The sequence below is a fragment of the Micropterus dolomieu genome, linkage group LG15 (assembly GCF_021292245.1).
Source record: "Micropterus dolomieu isolate WLL.071019.BEF.003 ecotype Adirondacks linkage group LG15, ASM2129224v1, whole genome shotgun sequence".
NCBI classification, from domain to species: Eukaryota; Metazoa; Chordata; class Actinopteri; order Centrarchiformes; family Centrarchidae; genus Micropterus; species Micropterus dolomieu.
In genome coordinates, this window is record NC_060164.1 from 18,958,862 (window position 1) to 18,980,168 (window position 21,307).

General features: G+C 40.3%; 1 protein-coding gene across 1 annotated transcript in view; it reads right to left on the minus strand.

The window, feature by feature from the left end:
- The window catches only part of ryr2b (ryanodine receptor 2b (cardiac)), an 87,847-nt gene that overhangs the window by 45,161 nt on the left and 21,379 nt on the right, over positions 1–21,307 (minus strand). The window contains exons 18-44 of the mRNA XM_046071431.1: positions 17,373–17,614; positions 15,535–15,727; positions 15,112–15,331; positions 14,815–14,919; positions 14,547–14,650; positions 14,246–14,329; positions 13,841–14,000; positions 13,459–13,606; positions 12,982–13,190; positions 12,049–12,223; positions 11,655–11,863; positions 11,300–11,486; positions 9,552–9,684; positions 9,139–9,253; positions 8,684–8,844; positions 8,281–8,440; positions 7,960–8,046; positions 7,546–7,772; positions 7,054–7,267; positions 6,374–6,961; positions 6,026–6,226; positions 3,907–4,018; positions 3,485–3,622; positions 1,970–2,246; positions 1,694–1,808; positions 1,356–1,488; positions 853–956 (exon numbers count right to left, since the gene is read on the minus strand). Coding sequence (XP_045927387.1) covers positions 853–956; positions 1,356–1,488; positions 1,694–1,808; positions 1,970–2,246; positions 3,485–3,622; positions 3,907–4,018; positions 6,026–6,226; positions 6,374–6,961; positions 7,054–7,267; positions 7,546–7,772; positions 7,960–8,046; positions 8,281–8,440; positions 8,684–8,844; positions 9,139–9,253; positions 9,552–9,684; positions 11,300–11,486; positions 11,655–11,863; positions 12,049–12,223; positions 12,982–13,190; positions 13,459–13,606; positions 13,841–14,000; positions 14,246–14,329; positions 14,547–14,650; positions 14,815–14,919; positions 15,112–15,331; positions 15,535–15,727; positions 17,373–17,614 — 4,801 coding nt within the window. The remainder of the gene's footprint in view (positions 1–852; positions 957–1,355; positions 1,489–1,693; positions 1,809–1,969; positions 2,247–3,484; positions 3,623–3,906; positions 4,019–6,025; positions 6,227–6,373; positions 6,962–7,053; positions 7,268–7,545; positions 7,773–7,959; positions 8,047–8,280; positions 8,441–8,683; positions 8,845–9,138; positions 9,254–9,551; positions 9,685–11,299; positions 11,487–11,654; positions 11,864–12,048; positions 12,224–12,981; positions 13,191–13,458; positions 13,607–13,840; positions 14,001–14,245; positions 14,330–14,546; positions 14,651–14,814; positions 14,920–15,111; positions 15,332–15,534; positions 15,728–17,372; positions 17,615–21,307) is intronic.

Here is a 21,307-nt window from a genome sequence, read left to right on the forward strand (position 1 = left end):
TGCACCGACAGTTGATCTTTTCTCTCCAAGTTGCTTTCCGATTCTCTTGTAGCCCATCCCAGCCTTGTGCAGATCAACAATCTTGTCCCTGATGTCCGTAGAAAGCTCTTTGGTCTTGCCCATGGTGGTGATGTTGGATGCTGGTTGTTTGGGTGTTGACAGGTGTCTTTTATACAGGTAACGAGGTGAGGCAGGTGTATTTGATGTAGATAATTGGTTGGGATTGGGGCTGTGTCTTAAAGAAAGACTAACTGGCTTGTAGGAGCCAGAATACTTGCTGTTTGGTAGGGGGTCATATACTTGTTTTTCCTCATCAGATGGTCATCAATTTTTATAAATTCATATGATGTGATTTTCTGGAATTTTCTTTGGGATTCTGTCTTTCACTGTTAGAATGTACATATGATTAAAATTATAGATCGTTGCATTCTTTGTAAGTGGGCAAACCTGCAAAATCAGCAAGGGGTCAAATACTTTTTTCCCCCACTGTATGTATTGCTGCATGTCACCTACCTAAATATACATTATTATTGAACAAAGAAAACCATTCAATGTGAGAAGACCGTTTTCTTCAATTACTTAAATTGATAGCACATGCGCATTTGCAGGCTGCACAGGAAGACGGAGGGGAATAACAAGGGAGAGTATTATAAACAGAGAAAAGGTTTCACAGACAGTGACAGTGCAACCTAAACACCCAAACACAACAGAGATGAGTGAAACAGGAGTGCAAAATAATATAGAATAGCAGAGCATGTTCATTACAGAGCAGAGCACTTATCTATATATACATGACATATAGGAAACTATTAACAGCAGTACTGTAAAGGAGGGCACAGTATATGAACTCACCTTCCCTAGGTCAGGTTCCCTCAACGCTAAGGCCAGTTCATTATTATCCATAACAGAGGCTGCTGCCACATCCAGAGGAGTGGCCCCACGCATGGAAGGTGAAGCTAAGGGACGAATGCATAAAACAATCTGAACGCTAACTAATTCAAACTATATATAATGTTAGGATACTGGGGGTTTCTTACGGTAACACCTTCCCAAGGTTATTATAGCCCTCAATTTCCTTTTGTGCAAAGAGTAAAAGGGTCAGAAACTAGCACATATACTGTATCTGTGCAGTTCAGTACAACAGTCCTGCAGTTTTTTCTTAGTAAATTACCATAGTAAAACTTTCAATGTCACATGTTTAACATGTATTGCCATCCATTCAACAGCACTACAAACCTATCAAGTTCTATTGTCTAATAAAGGGTTATTGTATTTTAATAGATCACAGCACATTTTTATAGGAGTTTCTGTAACTTTGCACACCACATACACAGAGACAGACAGACAAGATTTACCTAGTCCAACACTGCTGTTTTCCAGCAGGTAGCTGAGGTGGTCAAAAAGGGCTCCCTGATTGTGGCGGCTGATTCGGCAAAAATAACACAGGAATCGACAGCAGCTGGCCACCATCTTGGGAAATGTAATCTCCTAACAAAAGAAAATGAATGCATGGATATAAAAAAAAGCAAAATGTGAGGAGGTAGATGGTATAAAATAAACGGACTGTCCGGCAGGAGTATTGCCCTATTACTGATGCACACCAGGCAGAAAACATTTTACATTTGACTTCCACGAAAAGACCTGCTTCTTTTATTGCACATATTATCACTGTAAATTTGAATGTATCTGTCACCTTTGACTCCCCATCTCCTAGAACATTGACCATCACCTCCATCACAGTCTCATGCATCCCCAATGCCCTCATTAGGTTGGGGTGCTGGTAGAAAATTTTATTATTCATGAGGTCTCTGTACATAAGACAAAAAAGACAAAAAACAGTGAGAATACTTTCCAGATGGTATTATGATGCATATGTGTTAGAAATAAATCAATACAAATAATTACACATGGTCACAATTATTAATGTCAAAAGAAGCGAACCCATGTGGCATTGCAAATCTCCCCCTACCCTAGTCTTCTGATCATCAGTCTCTCCTCTTCTTTCCCCATGCAAACACTAAGGAGAGAGCGAATTTGGCTCAGGGAGGACAGGAGAGCCATGGTGTCCTCTACTGAATCCTGGCTGATGGTATAGGTTCTGCAGAGGGTTCCTGCCATTTGGCCCCCAAGGCCCTGATACTGGCAGTGCAGCAATCTGAAGACAGCCCTAACCAGTTCTGGGTCCTCTATCTCAGTCTCTTGAGCCCAGTGCACCATCGTCTCAGAGATCAGCTTTTTGAGGGACTCTGGAAAAGTACCAGCAGGTGAAAAGAATAATTACTAGAAGAGTGGAAGCTTACCCTTGTGTTTTTTTTTGCTTTGAGATGTGCAGTATTGTGAGAGAGAGACTAGATATGCCATGTCATTTTTGGGATATATATATATTTTTTTGTGGTGTTACATTAATAGATAGTTAGCTGACAAATATTTGTTTGTACCTGCTACAATAGAGGTCAGTGGCTGAATTCAAAATTATATTTTCATTCACATGTCCACTTTCACCAAACCTCTCTCTTATTAAAACCCAGAAACCCGGAAACTAGTCAGTATCTGGTGTGACCACCATTTTCCTCATGCAGTGCAACACATCTCCTTCACATAGAGTTGATCAGGTTCTTGTTTGTGGCCTGTGGAATGTTGGTCCAGTCCTCTTCAATGACTGTGCAATCAGGTCGAGACCCCGATGAGGACGACGAGCATGCAGATGAGCTTCCCTGAGACGGTTCCTGACAGTCTGTGCAGAAATTCTTTGGTTATGCAAACCGATTGTAGCAGCAGCTGTCAGGGTGGCTGGTCTCAGACGATCTTGAAGGTCAAGATGCTGGATGTGGAGGTCCTGGGCTGGTGTGGTTACACGTGGTCTGCGGTTTTGAGGTTGGATATACTGCCAAATTCTCTGAAACGCCCTTGGAGACGGCTTATGGTAGAGAAATGAACATTCAACTCACAGGCAACAGCTCTGGTGGACATTCCTGTAGTCAGCATACCAATTGCACGCTCCCTCAAAACTTGCAACATCTGTGGCTATGTGCTGTGTGATGGAACTGCACATTTTCAAGTGGCCTTTTTATTGTGGCCACCCTAAGGCACACCTGTGCAATATCCATGCTGTCTGATCAGCATCTTGGTATGCCACACCTGTGAGATGGATGGATTATCTCGACAAAGGAGAAGTACTCACTAACACAGATTTTGACAGATTTGTGAACAATATTTGAGAGAAATAGGCCTTTTGTTCACATAGAGAAAGTCTTAGATCTTTAAGTTCAGCTAATGATGAATGGGGGCAAAAACAAAAGTATTGCATTTATAATTTTGTTCAGTGTATATGGTAACGGTCCTGAACCAAAAAATGTTGCATGATCCCATACAAAAGGTAAATTATTAGGGCATGTAAGAGTGATAAAATCCTACCGTTTTGGAGAGCATCCAAAACGCACAAAGTGAGACAAAGACAGGGTTTTAACAAGACAGATGCACTTACTGACACTCTGCGGTCTCTCCTCCACTTCTATGGGTGTCTTCAGTCCAGTGACTCTCACCACTAGACTGAGAAGTCGATCTTTTACAGACATCTTAGCATCCTCCTCTTCATCCTCTTTGTCATTGTCCAATTCAATGCCTGCACAATCAGATATCAAGGTAATTTATTTATTATTATACAAGGTTGTTCAATGAAATGATGTAGTCCCTTCATACTACACACAGAATAGATAATTAAATGTATATTACAATATGGTATCATAAAAAAGTTTATACAACTATCCTATCCAGTTATTATTACAGCTAATAAGATGAGATTTTCGTAGTGGCAATCTGGGTAAGTGCCTTCTCAGAGCTTTTTCATAGTTTCCAGGCTCAATGAAGATTAATAAAGACTCAGTCAAATATAAACAGTGTTCCAACCACAGTGTGTGTTGAGGAGGTGATGGAAGTCTTGCAGGAGCTGTTGGATTTCCACTGGACAAGGACAGTTCTCCTTCTGCTCATCCTCTCTGAAGCTCAGCAGCATGTTGATCTAAAGACAGGTTATAAATGACACCAACAGCATAGACAATAAACTAAGAAATGTATTTCACCAGACTTTCAAAATCCTAGAAAATTCTGCAATCATTTGAACCATATACTTAATAAAAATAATTAAAATTCTGTGAATCAAATACAAATTGATAATGCCATTATTTCGGATCCTTTACTTATTTCTAGTGCTTTTAATCAGCATTTTTCTTCAATTGGTAGTTAGAAAATCAGAAACTCCCATGATACTGCGAGTTTTCCAGCATGATCTTCTCCACTGGTGCATTCTGTTTTTGATCAATCATGCCTATGATCATTTGCGAGTTAAAAGAAAATAGCAGTGCGGGTTCTGACGGTCTTGAAGCAATATTTAAGCTTGCAGCTCATGTGCTGATGTACCCATTTGCGGATTTATTCAACCTGTCCTTTTCTTTTCTCCTTGTGCTCGAGTTACTCCTCTGCTCAAAGGTGGAGACCCATCTGATGTGAACAACTACTGTCCAATTTCTATTATCTGTTCTATTGCCAAAATCTTTGAGAAATTAATTTTCAATCAATTATCACAATATCTTAATCAGTACAATATCTTATCCTCTAATCAGTTTGGCTTTAGATCAGATTTTTCAACCACCACAGCTCTTTTAAAGTTCACTAACGATGTGTTCTCAGCATTTGACAAAGACCAACATAGTGGTGCTATCTTTATTGACCTTTCCAAGGCCTTTGATATGGTTGATCAATACCTGCTGCTTGATAAACTTTATTCTATTGGTTTGCATCAAAATGTTCTTCTCTGGTTTAATGCTTATCTTCACAGGAGGCATCAGTGTGTTGTTTATCATGGTTCCCAGTCAGATTATTTACTGCTTGACAAGGGAGTCCCCCAAGGGTCCACTTTGGGACCCCTCCTTTTTTCTATTTTCATCAAAGATTTATCCAAAATCTGTAAAAAAAATAAATAAATAAAATTGCTCAGTGCATCTGTACGCTGATGATAGTTATTTAAACCTCGGAATCAGATATATTAAAAATACAGAACTCCTTACAAGCTGAATTCAATTCAATTTGGTTCAAAACTGGCTTCACATGTATAAATTGGTATTAAATTAAAAGAAGTGCTGTAACATGATGTTCGGAACAAGGCACAATCGTCTTAGTACTTTACACATGCATATTAACTTTGAGGATGGGTCTCTCATGGATGAAGTGGATTCTTTTAAACATCTTGGCTTTTGGATTGACCCTAAACTCAATTTCAAATTGCATAGTGACTTCATCATAAAACAATGGCTGTTTAAGTTCTCTTTACCGATCAATACACTGTTTTACATTTCAAGTCAGGAAAATAATTATTTCTCAGTTGATACTGCCGATTATGCTATATGAACACCAATGACACCAATCTTAGGCCTCTTAATGTTGTTTTTAATTGTCTTTGTAGATTTGTCTTGAGGTGTACATTACACTCATTATACATAACACTCATCACAGCTCTATGTATGAGTTGCTTAACTGGTTATATATATTTTACTGTAGCCGGACGGAAATCATTTCAATATAAAGTGTGATTGGAATAATCTTCAACCTACCCTAAGATCAAATCAGCATTTTTCGCTACTTCTTGTCGTCTGTAGCTCTGTCTCTTAAAACAGGATGTTCATGTTATTAATGCTATCAGGTATAACTATGCTGGTTTGTTATACATGAGGCTTTCACTCGGAGTAATTAATAATTTGATTTTGGGCTGAATGTTAGTTGATTTTCAGTTGGTATAATTTAATTTATAGGATTGTTTAACTTGTTATTTTTCCTTGTATTAACTGTGGGTGTTGGATGTGGGTGAGAGTGGGTGTGCATGTATCTATATATGTTTAATATATGTAGTTTACTTTCTGTTTTGTGTTTGTTCATTATGTATTTGTGTTATTGGACCCCTTTGAAAATGAAATGCTGCATCTCAAGGGCTTATCCTATCCAAAAATCACAATTTCAATTCAGCCCATTCAACCTGCTCCTGTGGAGGTGAGCGGAATTCCTTGGTCTTGCGTGCAGTGAGAGCGGCGGACATGTTAAGTGCTTGCATGACTTGGTTGTAGCGAAAGCGTTGGTTCTCCTGTAGCTGACCCACAAACTTGTCAGAGAAGGCAACCACAGCTTCCACCCTGTGGCGCACCTGGCAATCACACAGGTAGGACAGCAGATGGCAGAGCTGGAGAAAGAAATTTATTAAATCTCCCTTTAGGATTCATTTAAACTGCTTATAGGAATATAACAACTCAGCATCTGAAGCTAATCCAAAATGCTATCCAATAGAAGGAAAAAGACCACATCAAAAAAAATCTGATGGTTCATTCACCTCAAGTTTGACAGCTTCTGGAAGCTTCATTTGCAGAAGTCCTTGTTTATGGGTATCGTCATCTTTTTTGTTGCCCGCCTTCCATTCGTTTTCATCATCCCTAGATTCCTCTTCCTCCTCAGGGGTTTTGGCTATAGAGAAGACTCCCGGCTCTATCAGTCTCAGAACTTTCCCTAGATCCTCATCCCTGAATACTTCCATTACCAGTAGGGTGTAGAACAGTCTAATTAGGGGAACCAACAGAAGCTCAATGCTGCCTCCTACAGGATCCCTCACACCCTGACCCACAGCACATACTCCGGCAGTCAGCATCTCCACAGTCAGGTTCTTCAGTATGTCCAGAGGGATTTCTGGGCTGTCTCTGCAGGCTATTTCAACTGCACAATCCCTCCTGACAAAGCAAGGACATGAGAAATGCATCCGAGGTTTAAGGGATGTGCTAAGGCTAGTGCTGGGAATACCACTCCCCCCATTAACACCATTAACAGTGCTGGGATATAGGCTGATTTCTCTGGTCTGGTCAGTCATAGGCACAATGTATTCGTGGTTCATCATGAGACATGCTGTGGTGTGGCTGCTGAGGTGAACCTAAAAGAACAAGAATACTCATTTATTAAGACCAAAGTTTCCTCATCGAGGTGTCAATGAATGAAAAAACATGAAGTCAAACAAGTTATCACCTGAATAAGTAGCTGGTAAAATGCAGAGCGAAGTGAACCCGGAAGGTAAGGATTCTGAATGGCATGAAGGACCTGAGATTGGTCCACGTGACTGCAGATGGCATGGCAAACTCTGGTGTTCCCAAGGGCGCATAAAGAGCCGTAGAGCAGAAGAGTTTGATGGTGAAAGGTCAAAAGGTCATCATGTTCTGACAGCTCCAAAATGTCAACACACCTACACATTTGTCATCAAAAAGTAAAGGCAATTTCAGTGTTGTTGCTTGCTCAAGATCAAATTAAAGCTCTTGTTGATAATTTGGCAAGAAGAAAAAATGCAACTACAGTCTGTTGCATTTTATACAGTAAATTGTGTGCTGCCTGATGCTTGAAGATCACATTGGAAGAGACATGTGGGATGACAGCAACATTAGAAACAACACATATATCACTTCCTGTGCACTTTAAATGTGCAAGCCAAATGTTAAAAAAACACAGTCATTCCTTCTCTTTAACCTGTTTTCATCAGGGATCAGGAGGGTCATGAGTTGCAGGGGCTCAGAGCATTGGACTCTCCAGCCATGGCACTCATCTGGCCGATCCACCATCACCTTTAAAGCACGGTCTGGTACTCTGGTCCACGAAACCGGGCTTAGGTGTTGGATCTGTAATCTTGGAGGACACTGAGGAGTGGCATTCTTTCTTTGGCTGCGAAGCAAACCTGCTGACAGTGGCATCACATTCTGGATGGAAAGAAAAACAAATACAGGGAGTGGTGTAACAGAGTACGAAATATTTTTAAACAATAAAACGGGTTGAAATGCTAAAAATGAAATATACTTCACAGAGTAGAAAATCCTCAACACTGAACTGTTCATTAATTTAATTTCTAATGTCTCTGACAGGATTAGTAGTTAAAAGTTCCTTTACCTTAATGCATCCCAGTTCAAACTGAAACATGTTGCTGGTGGTGGGCTTGACAAAAACAGCAGGAAACAGCTTTGTACTGGCTTCCACCTGATTGGCAGTGAAACAGCATTACCTCAGTTTAATAGTGCAATGCTCACTGTTTAAAATTACTTACTAGAATTACTTTAATAAGATATTCTCCCAAGAGTCACATACATACCGTAGCTCAATATGATGTTTAATGTATATTCAATTTAGATTAATTTACGTAAATGTATTGCATCAACAGAAAATACTGATTAGCATGAATAAATAAATCAAATAGATTCATGTGTGACCTACCTGGTAGAAGATGGCCATCTCCACTCCACTGGAGGTAAAGGTAAGCAGCCCGGTGGCTGTGTCGATTAAACAGCCAATTTCCAACCCTGCACTTCTCCGACTCTGAGACAAGCCCGTTGCCTCTCCAGCACAAACCATGTAACAGTTACACCGCTTCACACTGTGCAAACGGACAGGGATACTTTTGTTATGAGAACTCAACAGAATGACCAGTGAATTTAAGGGGATGGAAGAGTTAATATTGCAATTAAGTTCAGTATGATACAAGTGCTTCTGTAATACAATAAACAGAATTTCATAACATAGTCCGTTTTATTATGATTATGGTGTAAGAAAAATAATTCTCTGCAAATAGTGTTTAAATTATTTTACCACGAATATATTGCTCTTAGTGTATATTAACCTTTCCTGGACTTTACCGCTGTCATCTCCAAGGGTGACTGTCACTGTGTTGACATTGCCAGGGTCAAAAGTCGTGTCATGTTGATGAAAGTCAGAGGTCACCCAGCCTACCCACACATTGAACGGCTCCTGGCCTGGAAGAACCCTCACTGAGTAATAATACTGAAAAAGAGATGTCAGCTGGTGTCATTGATATTCTGCGTTGTTTTTTTTCCACAGTGGCTGGTAATTACATCTACCAGCAAAGAACTGAAGCACAGTGCATGTTCATAAGCCCTGTAGTGCTTTTTATTCTCATTTTAGAGCACTCTGAGGCAGCAAAATGTCCAAATATATCTGTCTGTCTATTATTAAGTATTTTCGAAATAATTGTAAAAATGTTTGGTTTTCTTGTTAGTGTTGATTCTTTGGCATGTTATGTGGTTATGTGGTTATGATGAGATTAATTAGTCTTACTCTGGAGCTCTGCATAAGGTGATCATAGTTATCTTTGTCAGCTACAACATCTTCTAGAAGCCGCGCAGATGAGTTGCTGCTGACCAGGCCTGGTTTAGTCCTCTTCAGCATGAACCTTACAGAACAGAAACACATGAATTTGTACATAGTACAATTAACTTTGCAGATTAATTCTTACTGTGGTGAGATACACAGGGTGTCTGCTATTTTGTTTTCTTTTGTTTTCTGTTGTTTCATTTGGAAAAACTTTATTCATAACCATGCTTTTGTCATTTTAATCACTTGGCAGACAAATATGGACAAACATACACACTAATGATTCAAATGATTATGCTTTTCTGTTTACCCTTCTATATTGCAAATTATATGTGTTTCATTACATCTCATTCCAATTTATTTTCTCTACTAGCTACCGTTGTTTCAATCTTGAAGGTTTCTCTTGACTGTGATCCTTATGGTTGAGCTCATCTCTTGAGCCAGCAAAGCTGTGGGCTGACTTCATCAGCACTTCAAAGTCAGAGTCTACCTCCTCCTGCTCTTTCCTTCCTAAAAGGACAACAGGAATTAATTACAACAGGGCCCTGGGGATCTTAAGCAGAACAACTCATCAAGGTCATAACAGTAGAATATCAGTTATCTGGATAGTGGATAATATGGACCCTGTTTCAGAAAAGTTTAACTAACTCTGAGCCTAACCCTAAGCTCTGAGCTGATTAAGCCTGAGATGGGAAACTGAGTCTTCAGAACAGCTGATCTCAGTTAAGCTTGTGTGTGGGGAATAAAAAAAAAAAAAGCCATTACCAATGGCGCTCTCATTTTCAAATTCACCATGGCAACAGGAAAATCAAGAGCAGAGCCTCCATTTTAATCCAATGGCGCTAGAAATATGAATGTATGCCAACACTGACCATGACACTTATCTTACAAAACAGGAGTGGAGAAAGGAGTAAATAAGTCACCACTATTATTTTATTCAGTATAGCTCATTCATCGTTTGCGAGGCTTGAATTTCGTTAATGGATGATAAAGTGCTGGAATCCTATACTGTATGTTAGATTCTATTTTTAAATATATTTATTTAGCTGTAACCTGATGGGACAAAATGCCGGTGGCAATAACTGAAGACAGAATATGGATGAAATAGATGGTTTGCTTATGGGCCTATAATTGTCAAGTCACTGACCGACCTAGTAATAATTATTTTGGTGATTTGCAGTTGAAAATGTGCCTGGGTTCAAACTGACAGTAAATTTGAAGACATTTTAAATTAAAATAATCTTGCTCATTTCACATTTAATAAAATACTGTCAAAACATATATGCTAATTTTTAAACTACATTTAGTCGTTTCAGCTGCACCACTCAGAAATACTCACATCATCTCCAACATAACATGACACCTAAGATGTTCCATCATCATTCCATCAGTGCGACTAATCACAACATGACAAATGATTGTTCATTGATCAGTTAAAGCTTTTACAGATTTGTTTGATTTAAACAGTGATAACTGCAGTAGCCCACGGTCAATTGCAACTGCCTGACAGCTGCCTTAATGTCCACACAGTCACAGTGTTATAAAGACAGACAGTGTAGCCTCTAGATTTTATTCCAAGCTGATTATTAAAGATCATGGCTGGGTGACCAACTTGTATCTAACCGGGATTTAGAGGTTTCTAAAGACGTAAATTTTTGTATATGAATTGGTTCCATATGTGCTTTGACATCGACTACATGAATGAGGAAATTAAACAGAGTGTCAGATGGCTGCATCTAGCTCAGCAGAAAGGGAGGAGTCAGAGATGAGCTCTCTGTTTGAAGCAAACCTGCCAGCAAGCAGGTTAGGTTCACAGAGTCTAAGATAACCCTCTTTCTGCAATGAAAAACCCAGACTTTCTCTCATCTAAGGCTTAAATTCAGAGGTTTCACAAAACCCACTTTCTGAAACAAGGCCCAACTGCAAAGAACTGCTATCCAGATCGCTCACACTTTTAATATCTCCATAGATTTTACATTATGCATCAGGGGTAATCAGGGGTTGTCGAAGCTTATAGCGTACCAAACAAATCCTTAATGCAGTGCTTTGTGAAGTCATCTCAAGTTTTAAGTAGTTAACTTGAACATACTGTGTATTTTATGATATGATTTAATATCATCTGAACCTGGACAGAGAGAGTTGGAGGCAACTGGAAGCACGCCCTCAGCAGGCCGGGTGAGAATAGCAGCACATTCGATGGACATGCTGAGCCGGTAAAAGCCCATCTCAATGCCTCCACAGTGGTGTGCAAACAGTCGATGAGAGACCCTCAGACTGGATAAGGAATCTGTTGAGCCACTGACTCTAGTGACCTTGAATAAGATTTGAACAACATTTTCAGTTCAGTGTTGTCAATTAACTAGTGCTATAAGCAACCTTGGGTCCCACAATATTAAAATACTGCATACAAAAACACACCTCACTAAAGACTCATTAACCAAGCTAATAGGTAAAAGAATGCCTATGGACTGGTAACTAGCCTGTATGTTGTGATCATCAGGCATTATGGAGGTAAACTGAGGCCGTTTCCAACTCATCCAAAGGGCTGGCTCTCTGGCCATGTTGACAGCAAATGGTTCATAGCCCTCCTGCAGGCCACACACAGTGAAGTACTGCAGAGAGTCGACTTGTCGGCCCAGGTTCAGCCTTCCCACCTGGTTCGCCCCAACACTGACCACAGGCAACAGGCCTGGGTAATACAAGATTTAAAAAAAAATGTCAGTCTGATAAATATATTTAAGTCTTGGATATAGGCTTAACTTTCTCAAGGAATGGGAAAAAAAAAAATCAATATCTTGATTTATTATGTTTCAGTTTAATGGACAGTATCAAGTCTGTGCAATACACTATATAGAGTCAAAAACTCTTCCACACCGTCTCTGATATCGAAGTCCTTGGCAGCCAGCTCTGATCCTCTGTCATTAAACAGCACCTCTCCATTGAGCGTGACCATCATGGTGCATTCAGCCATGTCCACCAAGCAACCCACCACATCGCCCCTCTGCCATGGACGTCCCAGGGGCTCAACGCCCTGATGGTACCACTGAGCCTGAAAGCAACAGGAAGACAAGGAGTAAGAAATAAAAAAGAGGCAAGTGTGAAAGCCTCATATAGGAACAGGAAAAGAGGTAAAATAACCCATCAATAGCACATGATGAGGTAAGATGCTAAAAAGATTGTCAGACTACAATGGCTGTGCTCCACTTTGCTTATGTCCATGTCCCTCATATTACATAATGTTAGTATAAAAAATTTATTTTTTTGTATAAATTTTAAATCATGTGGAAATAGGCCAGAGACTGGCACTGTTTGTCGCACCAATTGTTTAATCAGGGTTCCACGTCTTAATCACAGCTTTTCTGAAATTATGTGTTGTTGTCCAAGCACCAGGTTGAATTCAGATGACATTGCCTGGATGTGCAACTTTTGCGTTGAAGTTAGCTATTCTGTTGGACTTTTTCATGCTTACATTGAATTCCTCTCATTATGGTTATTTTACAGACAAGTATAAGGCCACTGTCCCTGTATGCTCTCCAAACATCCTCTGGCATGACTAATGATCACACCAGCAGCCAGAGCACACCCATTTGTAAACAGATCTTGACTTTTTATTAGATCCAGTCATATTGTAATTCTGTATACTGTAAGAGGAAATGTCTGAGAACTGTGGGAACATAAAGCCATGTTTTTTTCCAACCAATCCACATTGGGGTTTTCACAAAGTCACAATGTGATTTGGGCTTATTGATGTTTTAACATTGTTGGTCATGTGGCCAAATTAAGAACTGGCAAATTTGAACAGATCACCTCAAATCCATCGAAGACATATGCCTGGTCATCTGAGCCGAGCTCTTTATCTGGTGTACAGCATGGTCGGGACCATCCCACTCTCATATTCCCCGCTGTCACTATTTCAAATTCAAAGTACCACTTCCCCCGGGTTACAGTGTATGATTTATCTGGTCTGAACACTCTGCACTTCTCAGCAGAGAAGAGACATGGATTTGATAATGTGGCTGTAAACCCAAGAAACAGAAAAACATATGGTTATCTGCTAAAATAATAACCGATTTGCATTCAAATAGAATCTTTGCAATACAATATTGACAAATTTTATAGCATTGTAAATATTCTGTAAAATGGTAACTAATACGCTGTACTAGTCTAGTTGATAAGAAACAGAGCCTTATCCTAATTAAACTTGCATTCATTGTCTTATGCTGGTTACAGTGAATAAAACAGAGCTTTAACTGACAAGATTAATTATAGGACTTTGACACATACTCCATTCCTGGTTGAGGGGCTCCAGGCTGTAACCATAAGCCAGCAGGGTACAGACAGCTTCCCTGACACTCTCCCTGCCCACTCTCCTGCTCCTTTCATCAAGAAGGTTGTAAGGAATAAGGTATGGGCTCCGCTTTGCTTTCACATCCTGAAAATACAAACGCAAAGTGCAAAAATGGGCGACTATATTTGTCAGAGAACAGTATTAATGCTTGTGTTGTCAAAGCACGCTGTTGCTATGTGCACGTCTACGTTGCCACTGAGAGACAATGTACTTTTGAGCTAGGCTACATGCAATATTATGACTGAAAACAAGTTGTTCACATGCAATTCCTCCTCAGCAGTGCCTGCCCAATGTAGCAATAAAGCACAGAACATAAACCTGTTGGGCTCCATACGTCCATCCCTGCTTGATGCGCTCTCTGGCCCACACATTGTGATCATTCTCTGCCAGCAAGTTAACCACTTCCTCATGGGCTGGGCTTAAAACAACCTGGCTCGAGTCTATTGGTGCAGGTCTATAGCCACTGGGCTGCTCATACCTGAGAAAGGGAATAAGAATTGGACACAAGTGTATCAAGATTGGAAATGATATTAAACAATTTTTGTAAAATCCGTTGTTAGGGTTTAATTGTGCTTTCACAGTATTAGTCTCAGTCATTTGATATAGAGCTTCTCCTAGGCAACCTCTTGATTTTGAATTTTACTTGAGGCAACTCACACATGGGGCTACCCCCCCACATACTTCTCCGATGAGCAAGGGCTCCTCCATTAAACATGTACATACTTATTGGCTAGTCTCATGTATTTGACTCTCTCCTCAGCGTGGTCATCAGTCCAACCAATGTTGAAACCAAGGGCAAGGAGAGTCCTCCAGTGGAAAAACAGACAGACACATTTACTAATCATGAAAACAAGCCCAGACACTGATTAATAATTACACTGCCAAGTGTAAAATTTAAATTGCAAAAGGTCTGTTGACGTACAGTATATATTTGTGTTGAGTGTTTCATGTTTAATAAATTAATCAAAATAATCAAGTATAATAAAGTTTTTGTCTATTGTATGATGCAGGTAGTAGAGCTTACCTGAGGGTGTCCTGAGCCATCTGAAAGTTCTGGTTCCTTTCCTGCTCTGGGAGCTTGGAGAACTCCACCAGACAGGGATCATGCCTCTTAACTTCATCTCTCACCTGTTTGACAAAAGCTAATAATTTTTAACGGGCAGATAAAGTGTAGAGAGCTAGACCAGTCAAGTTTCAAGGAAAGCTTTAGATGGTACTCTCAGACACTATGTGACAAGGTGATATAACAATTGATTTTATACAACATTATTGATGTGGTTTTATTTTCTTACAGGGCCGTGTGTCCATCCAAGATCAACTTTGTCCATTGCCCAGAGTTCATGGATATTCTCAGCCATTTTTTCTCGGATATCCAAAAGTTGTGGGGGCAATTCCACCTTTGGAGAGTAACACGAGTAAAGCAAAAGACACTAAACTATATCGAAGGTAAATTTCAACAGAGGATCAACTTCAAATTCCTAATCTTCCAATTTAATATACATCTAAAATCTCTCTGTACAATTAGTTTTGATTTCAAATTTGTGGAATAAAATAAATAAGATCTGTTTCACTATACTTTTTTTTTTTACCTTGACAAGGTCTACTGGTGTGGGAGTAAAAGTCACTGGCGTGGCAGGTACTAAGGGGCCAATGAGCTCTTGTATCCCATATCCTTGATCAAAGATGTATTTCTGACATGGCTCTACTTTCAGCTTGACCCTTGGGAGCAGAGCATCAGAGCATGGTGCAAAACCTGGTGGGGGCAAGAAGCGAAACTCCCCGTGCCTTCCCCCAAACAGAAAACGAACCCTGATTTTGAGAAATGGGACAGGGAAGGCATTTACTGTATGCATCAAGGTCGTTGAAGAATGAGGTTTCAGTAAACTTTTGACTTCTCTGTAACATTTATTATCCTCGTTAATAAAGAAAAGGGACAGTTTACTGAAAACAAATTACAGGTATTTTTAAATTCAACATTTCAGGTCAACATTTGAGCCATGTAGGCCACTGACTTGACTCCAGCAGAGAAGCTGACCACAGGACAAAGATGTCCATCAGCACTGAAGTTCTCAAACATGCCCTGCACAGGCAAACCGTTGACCCGGAAGGAGATGCAGGGAACACTGAGGTCAAGACAGCAGCTGACCACATCGTCATCTTTCAGCAGGTGAGGGAAGGGAGAGCTCACTCTGCGGCCGACACAGCCTGAGATTCAGGGGAGACCGACTTAAGCCATTCATATGTTTTTACTGAACTTCTTTGTTTCTCCATTTAATCAGGCATTCTGTAACATCCCTAGCGTACATTTTTTCAACTTGCCTTTAAATCTATTATGTAGTCTCCGTACCTTAGTTTGTTAAATAATTCAACATTAAGGGATACAAATCAAAACTGTATGCTGGATCATTTAGGTATTTCTTGAAAATGTTTACTGTTTAACTGATATCACACCCTCTATTCTATCCTAGAAAAGATACATCTATTGTATGTGTGTATATGTACAGTATGTTTACATTATTTTGCTGACAGTTTCTTCTGGTCTATATCTGTACTCTTTATAAATAGCTTGCACTCCTAGATCACAAACATATTTCAGTGAGTGATTACCCCAGCAGTACTTCCTGGGGGGGAGAACAAGTATTTGATACACTGCTGATTTTGCAGGTTTTCCTACTTACAAAGCATGTAGAGGTCTGTAATTTTTATCATAGGTACACTTCAACTGTGAGAGATGGAATCTAAAACAAAAATCCAGAAAATCACATTGTATGATTTTTAAATAATTAATTTGCATTTTACTGCATGACATAAATATCTGATACATCAGAAAAGCAGAACTTAATATTTGTCACAAACTTTTGTTTGCAATTACAGAGATCATACGTTTCCTGTAGTTCTTTACCAGGTTTGCACACACTGCAGCAGGGATTTTGGCCCACTCCTCCATACAGACCTTCTCCAGATCCTTCAGGTTTCGGGGCTGTTGCTGGGCAATACGGAATTTCAGCAAAGATTTTCCATTGGGTTCAGGTCTGGAGACTGGCTAGGCTACTCCAAGACCTTGAGATGCTTCTTACGGAGCCACTCCTTAGTTGCCCTGGCTGTGTGTTTCGGGTTGTTGTCATATACAGGATTTTAATTCATGACGGCGTAGTGTGTTACTAATGGTTTTCTTTGAGACTGTGGTCCCAGCTCTCTTCAGGTCATTGACCAGGTCCTGCCGTGTAGTTCTGGGCTGATCATTGATGCCCCACGAGGTGAGTTCTTCAATGGAGCCCCAGACCGAGGGAGATTGACCGTCATCTTGAACTTCTTCCATTTTCTAATAATTACGCCAACAGTTGTTGCCTTCTCACCAAGCTGCTTGCCTATTGTCCTGTAGCCCATCCCAGCCTTTTGCAAGTCTACAATTGTATCCCTGATGTCCTTACACAGCTCTCTGGTCTTGGCCATTGTGGAGAATTTGGAGTCTGTTTGAGTGTGTGGACAGGTGTCTTTTACACAGGTAACGAGTTCCAACAGGTGCAGTTAACACAGGTAATGAGTGGAGAACAGGAGGCTTCTTAAAGAAGTACTAACAGGTCTGTGATAGCCGGTATTCTTACTGGTTGGTAGGTGATCAAATACTTATGTCATGCAAATTAATTATTTAAAAATCATACATGGATTTTTGTTTTAGATTCCGTCTCTCACAGTTGAAGTCTACCTATGATAAAAATTACAGACCTCTACGTGCGTTGTAAGTAGGAAAACCTGCAAAATCAGCAGTGTATCAAATACTTGTTCTCCCCACTGTACATAGCAATAGTGTGCACTGAATCATGTATCTCTTGTTTGATCTCATCCCCACCTGACCAGAGGTGAAGTCCATCAAAGCCATAGGAGCAGAGGTCATCTCCGACCCCGCTGCCCCCCCAGCCTTCGCCTCCTGTGGGCCTGGGCTGGTAGCCCTCAGTGCAAGCCCAACCAACACGCAGGTGTGTGGGCTCAGATGTGAGGAAAGAGTTGATATGATCCACAACCAGCTCATAGTACCACCTCCGATGCTGGGCGGAATCTTCCCCCATAGCCAATAAGATGTTCGGTCTCATGCTGTGGTGGAGTGATGTGCAGAGAGTACCAAAGACAAACAAAAGGGCAAAAAAGACAGAATATCATAGTTTCCTTTCCGTACATGGTTTGATTGAAATTAATGGTATATTAAAAAGCATTATAAATACTTTCATATGTCTTGTTATAAAATTGAACAGCAATAAGATTATGACTACTACAAAAAACATAAGAGCAGGAAATCATGAGGAAAGAGGAGAAATAAATGCAGTGAATGAAAATCTTCAGAAATGTATTGCTAGTTAAATGCTAGCTTTTTTTAGTCATACCAAAGAGAATCACTGATCTGAAAATCAAATTACAGTCTCTGGTAGATGCTTGTGTGATTTTTACCACACAGACCTGTGTAGAACAATACACTGAATATACAATATGCAGGGAACTCTCTGCAGCCCACACAAAGTACAACTCTCATGGGCACAGTACATTGCATTGTTATAAATGAACCAATACAGAACCAGGCTCTTGTAGAGGTTCTCCTTTTGAACTCCTAATACCAATGCTGAAACTAAATTACCAGAGATAATTTGCAAGCAGAATGTGAGAAACAATAAGACGAAGAGGTAGGTGGACCAGAATATCACCAATATGTTGCTGGAATTAAGTCTGGCAAAGACGGTTGTCTGGAGAATAAATGCCAGTTCATATAGTGACACTAACCTTGCCCTTGACAGAGCTCTCATGAGGAAAGGAGGAGGGAATTGAAAGAATGGGAAGAGGACACTGAGAAGAAGGCATGACTTGGTTAAGATGATATAAGAGATTAGATAGAAATAGAAAAGAAGAATGGATTAAAAAAAGAATAGGAAAAATTGCATCTAGAAGAACTGACAAAATGTGGTGGGCAAGGAGGAAAAGATGGAAAAGAGAAAGAAAATAGATGAGATAAAGGAAATGAGAATAAAAACATATGCGCTAATGAGTCATTTAGGTGAACAAGAAGTACAAGTGATAGAATGAGACACAGCTTGAGGAGGGAGAGAGAGCTGGGGGAATGAGCAGGTGTGAAGAACATGAAACAAAATGAGCTATAAGGCCTGAGGAACAAAATGGGTGGCTGATAGAGAAAAGCTTAATAAAAGAAGGCAGCTGCTGGAAAAAAAAAAGGACAGGGGGGAAAAATGCTCAGATGAAAATGGTAGTGGAAACTGCCTACAAGATCAGACTGGAACAGAGGGCCAAAATATTGAGACAACATGAAATATGATGAAACCATCTGAAAAGTGTCCCAAGATTAACTCTGCAGTATTCCATCTCAGGCAGCGGGCAACTTTTCTAAAGTCTCATTGGAAGAGGAGGAGATGAAGATATCTGCTCTGCAACAGTTTTGGTCTGATCTATTCAGACAAAAAGAATTGGGCCAGCAAATGAAGAGACGATACAAGTAATTCTTGTAAGTTAAAGTGGTGGTATTCTGCTTTTTGGCTTTTTCCCTCTCCTTTATTGAGTTATATATCTTTTTTGTGCATGTAACAGGTTCCCAAAGTCCAGCCCAAAGGGAGTTCCCATCTCCCTCAGAAAGCTCTGCTCTGAACCGCTTGAAAACAGCTCGTTTGTAGTCCAGTCCTTCACTTCCTTTACTTGTGACGTCACAATGAAAACGCGTAATAAAGCCTGCCAAGCAGCTAGCGGGGGTCAGGCACGCCCTCAAACCAAGCTAGTCTGAGCGGAGGCCCTTTGGCTCAACTCGCCTTTGTTTGGTTTTCCACTGTAGAAATGTTGTACCTGTACCAGGTACTTTTTTTTGTATCACCTCACCTCCGTCGAGGTTCCAAGCGAGCTGAGGGATACTAAAATGTAATGTGAAAACACCACAGACTGCTGATTGGTCAGAGACAATTTTCACTATTCACTGCATCATTAATGCGTGCGCCAGACAGAGGCCAGCAACAGAAAGTTTTATATTTTACAGTTTTCGTATGGAATTTCATCACTAAATCCACTTCTGAGAAGTTTTGAGGTGAAGAATCAGCTGTGTAGATTTCCAATATTGACAGTTTTACAAGAAGTGATGGCGGAACAAAAACGTGCTTGAATATTGTTGGAGTTGAGGAGCTCCGCAAGAGGCTGCGGGGGAAGCCTCTGCCAACCAGCAGGAGGAGCGTGTGAGGCCGGCCAGCCGCCCGCTCACAGAGTCCTCTGCTCCCGCCGTCACACAGACCACTGCAGCAACAACGGCAGAGGAAAACACAGCTGGAAGGTTTTCATACCGCTTATCTGTCTTTACATTCTAAGTAATGTTGAAACGTTTTAACTTAAAAAAGAGAAAGCTGTGTGGATCGCTGGTGTGTGTGTCGCATTGAACATTACGTCGCGGCAGTTGTGTGTGGCGTCGCTATGACGACAAGCTATGTTCTATCTCTGGGTACTATCTGCAATGAAAAAACGGAGCAGGGCCGAGTAGAGTCGAGTCTATCGATTTGCGCTAAGGTAGCATTTTTCGGCAAGGCAGCATAACGTTGGATCGTCACACCACCGGCAACAGTTCAACGTTAAGTCCTAAAAAACGATGCAACTCCGACTCTGTTTGGGCCTGGAAATTCATAATCACAACCTGTAAGTATGCTTTATTGGCTGTGAATTGTATTTAAAATAAACACGGCAATGTAACTTCACAGACTGTTCAAGTGCAGAGTTGTAAACGTTGGCTATCACAGCTAAAGTTATAGCTATAATGCTAATGTTACACCTGATGTGAAAGCTACTGAGCAAACGTTCAAATTGTTTGGCCAATTTTTATGTAAAATTGAGTTGAAACATGGTGACTTTTGTAGTGGTTTATGGTAAGATGTGGAACAATGATGTGTGGTTGTGGACTTCTGAGTTACTTATACCATGCGTTAGGTTACGGCCGCTAATCCAGCAGATGTGCAACTCCCAACAAAGATTTTGTACAAGTAAGATGCATCACTCTGTAGCTCAAGAGCGGAGCGTACAACACATAGCGTGAAAAGAGGAGCTGCAGCAATGCGCAGTATGAGAAAAATATGGTGTTTTTTGAAAATTAAACCATGTAAACCTGTTCTGGTACAACCCCTAATTAAGATTTTGAACCTGAAAATGAGCATAATATCACCTCTTTAAGTCCAACAGAGAAAAGATGTGTTCTGTACTCAGATGAAATTACTAAGGGGAGAATATTTCTTGTACCAAGGATGTGGACAACATTACATCTTCAATAAAAGTGTAGTGAACAACGGTGTGGATTTGTGCATTTTACATTGAATAAATTTGGAGCTACCCTAAATTCCTTTCTCCTCCCCAGAGAAGAAGGGGAGAGGTCAAAGTTGCTTTCTCTAAGTGCTATCCCGACCATAAAACTGGCACCTTTTGATTCCGAAGCTGATAACGCGGGGCCTGACTGTTAAACTGACAAAGGGACACAAACCAGCCATTGGCATTTCCCTAAACAGCCTATCAAAACTGGCCCCCCCACACACGTTTCTGTGGCAACTAACCTTATTCTTTGTTTTATTACCACATCAAAAAGGAAAACCCTTGTCTCACCCAAGTGTGACATGGTCCAGACACTGAACTTTCCATGTAAAAGGACTGCAGTCTCCAAAGACTCAAAGCATTTAATTAAATCTTTAGTTACCTGAATATGTTTGCCTCTATTTGAGTAGTTATGTTAACTGTTGTTGCTATCTGTTGTTTATTAGTGCTGAAAAGAAA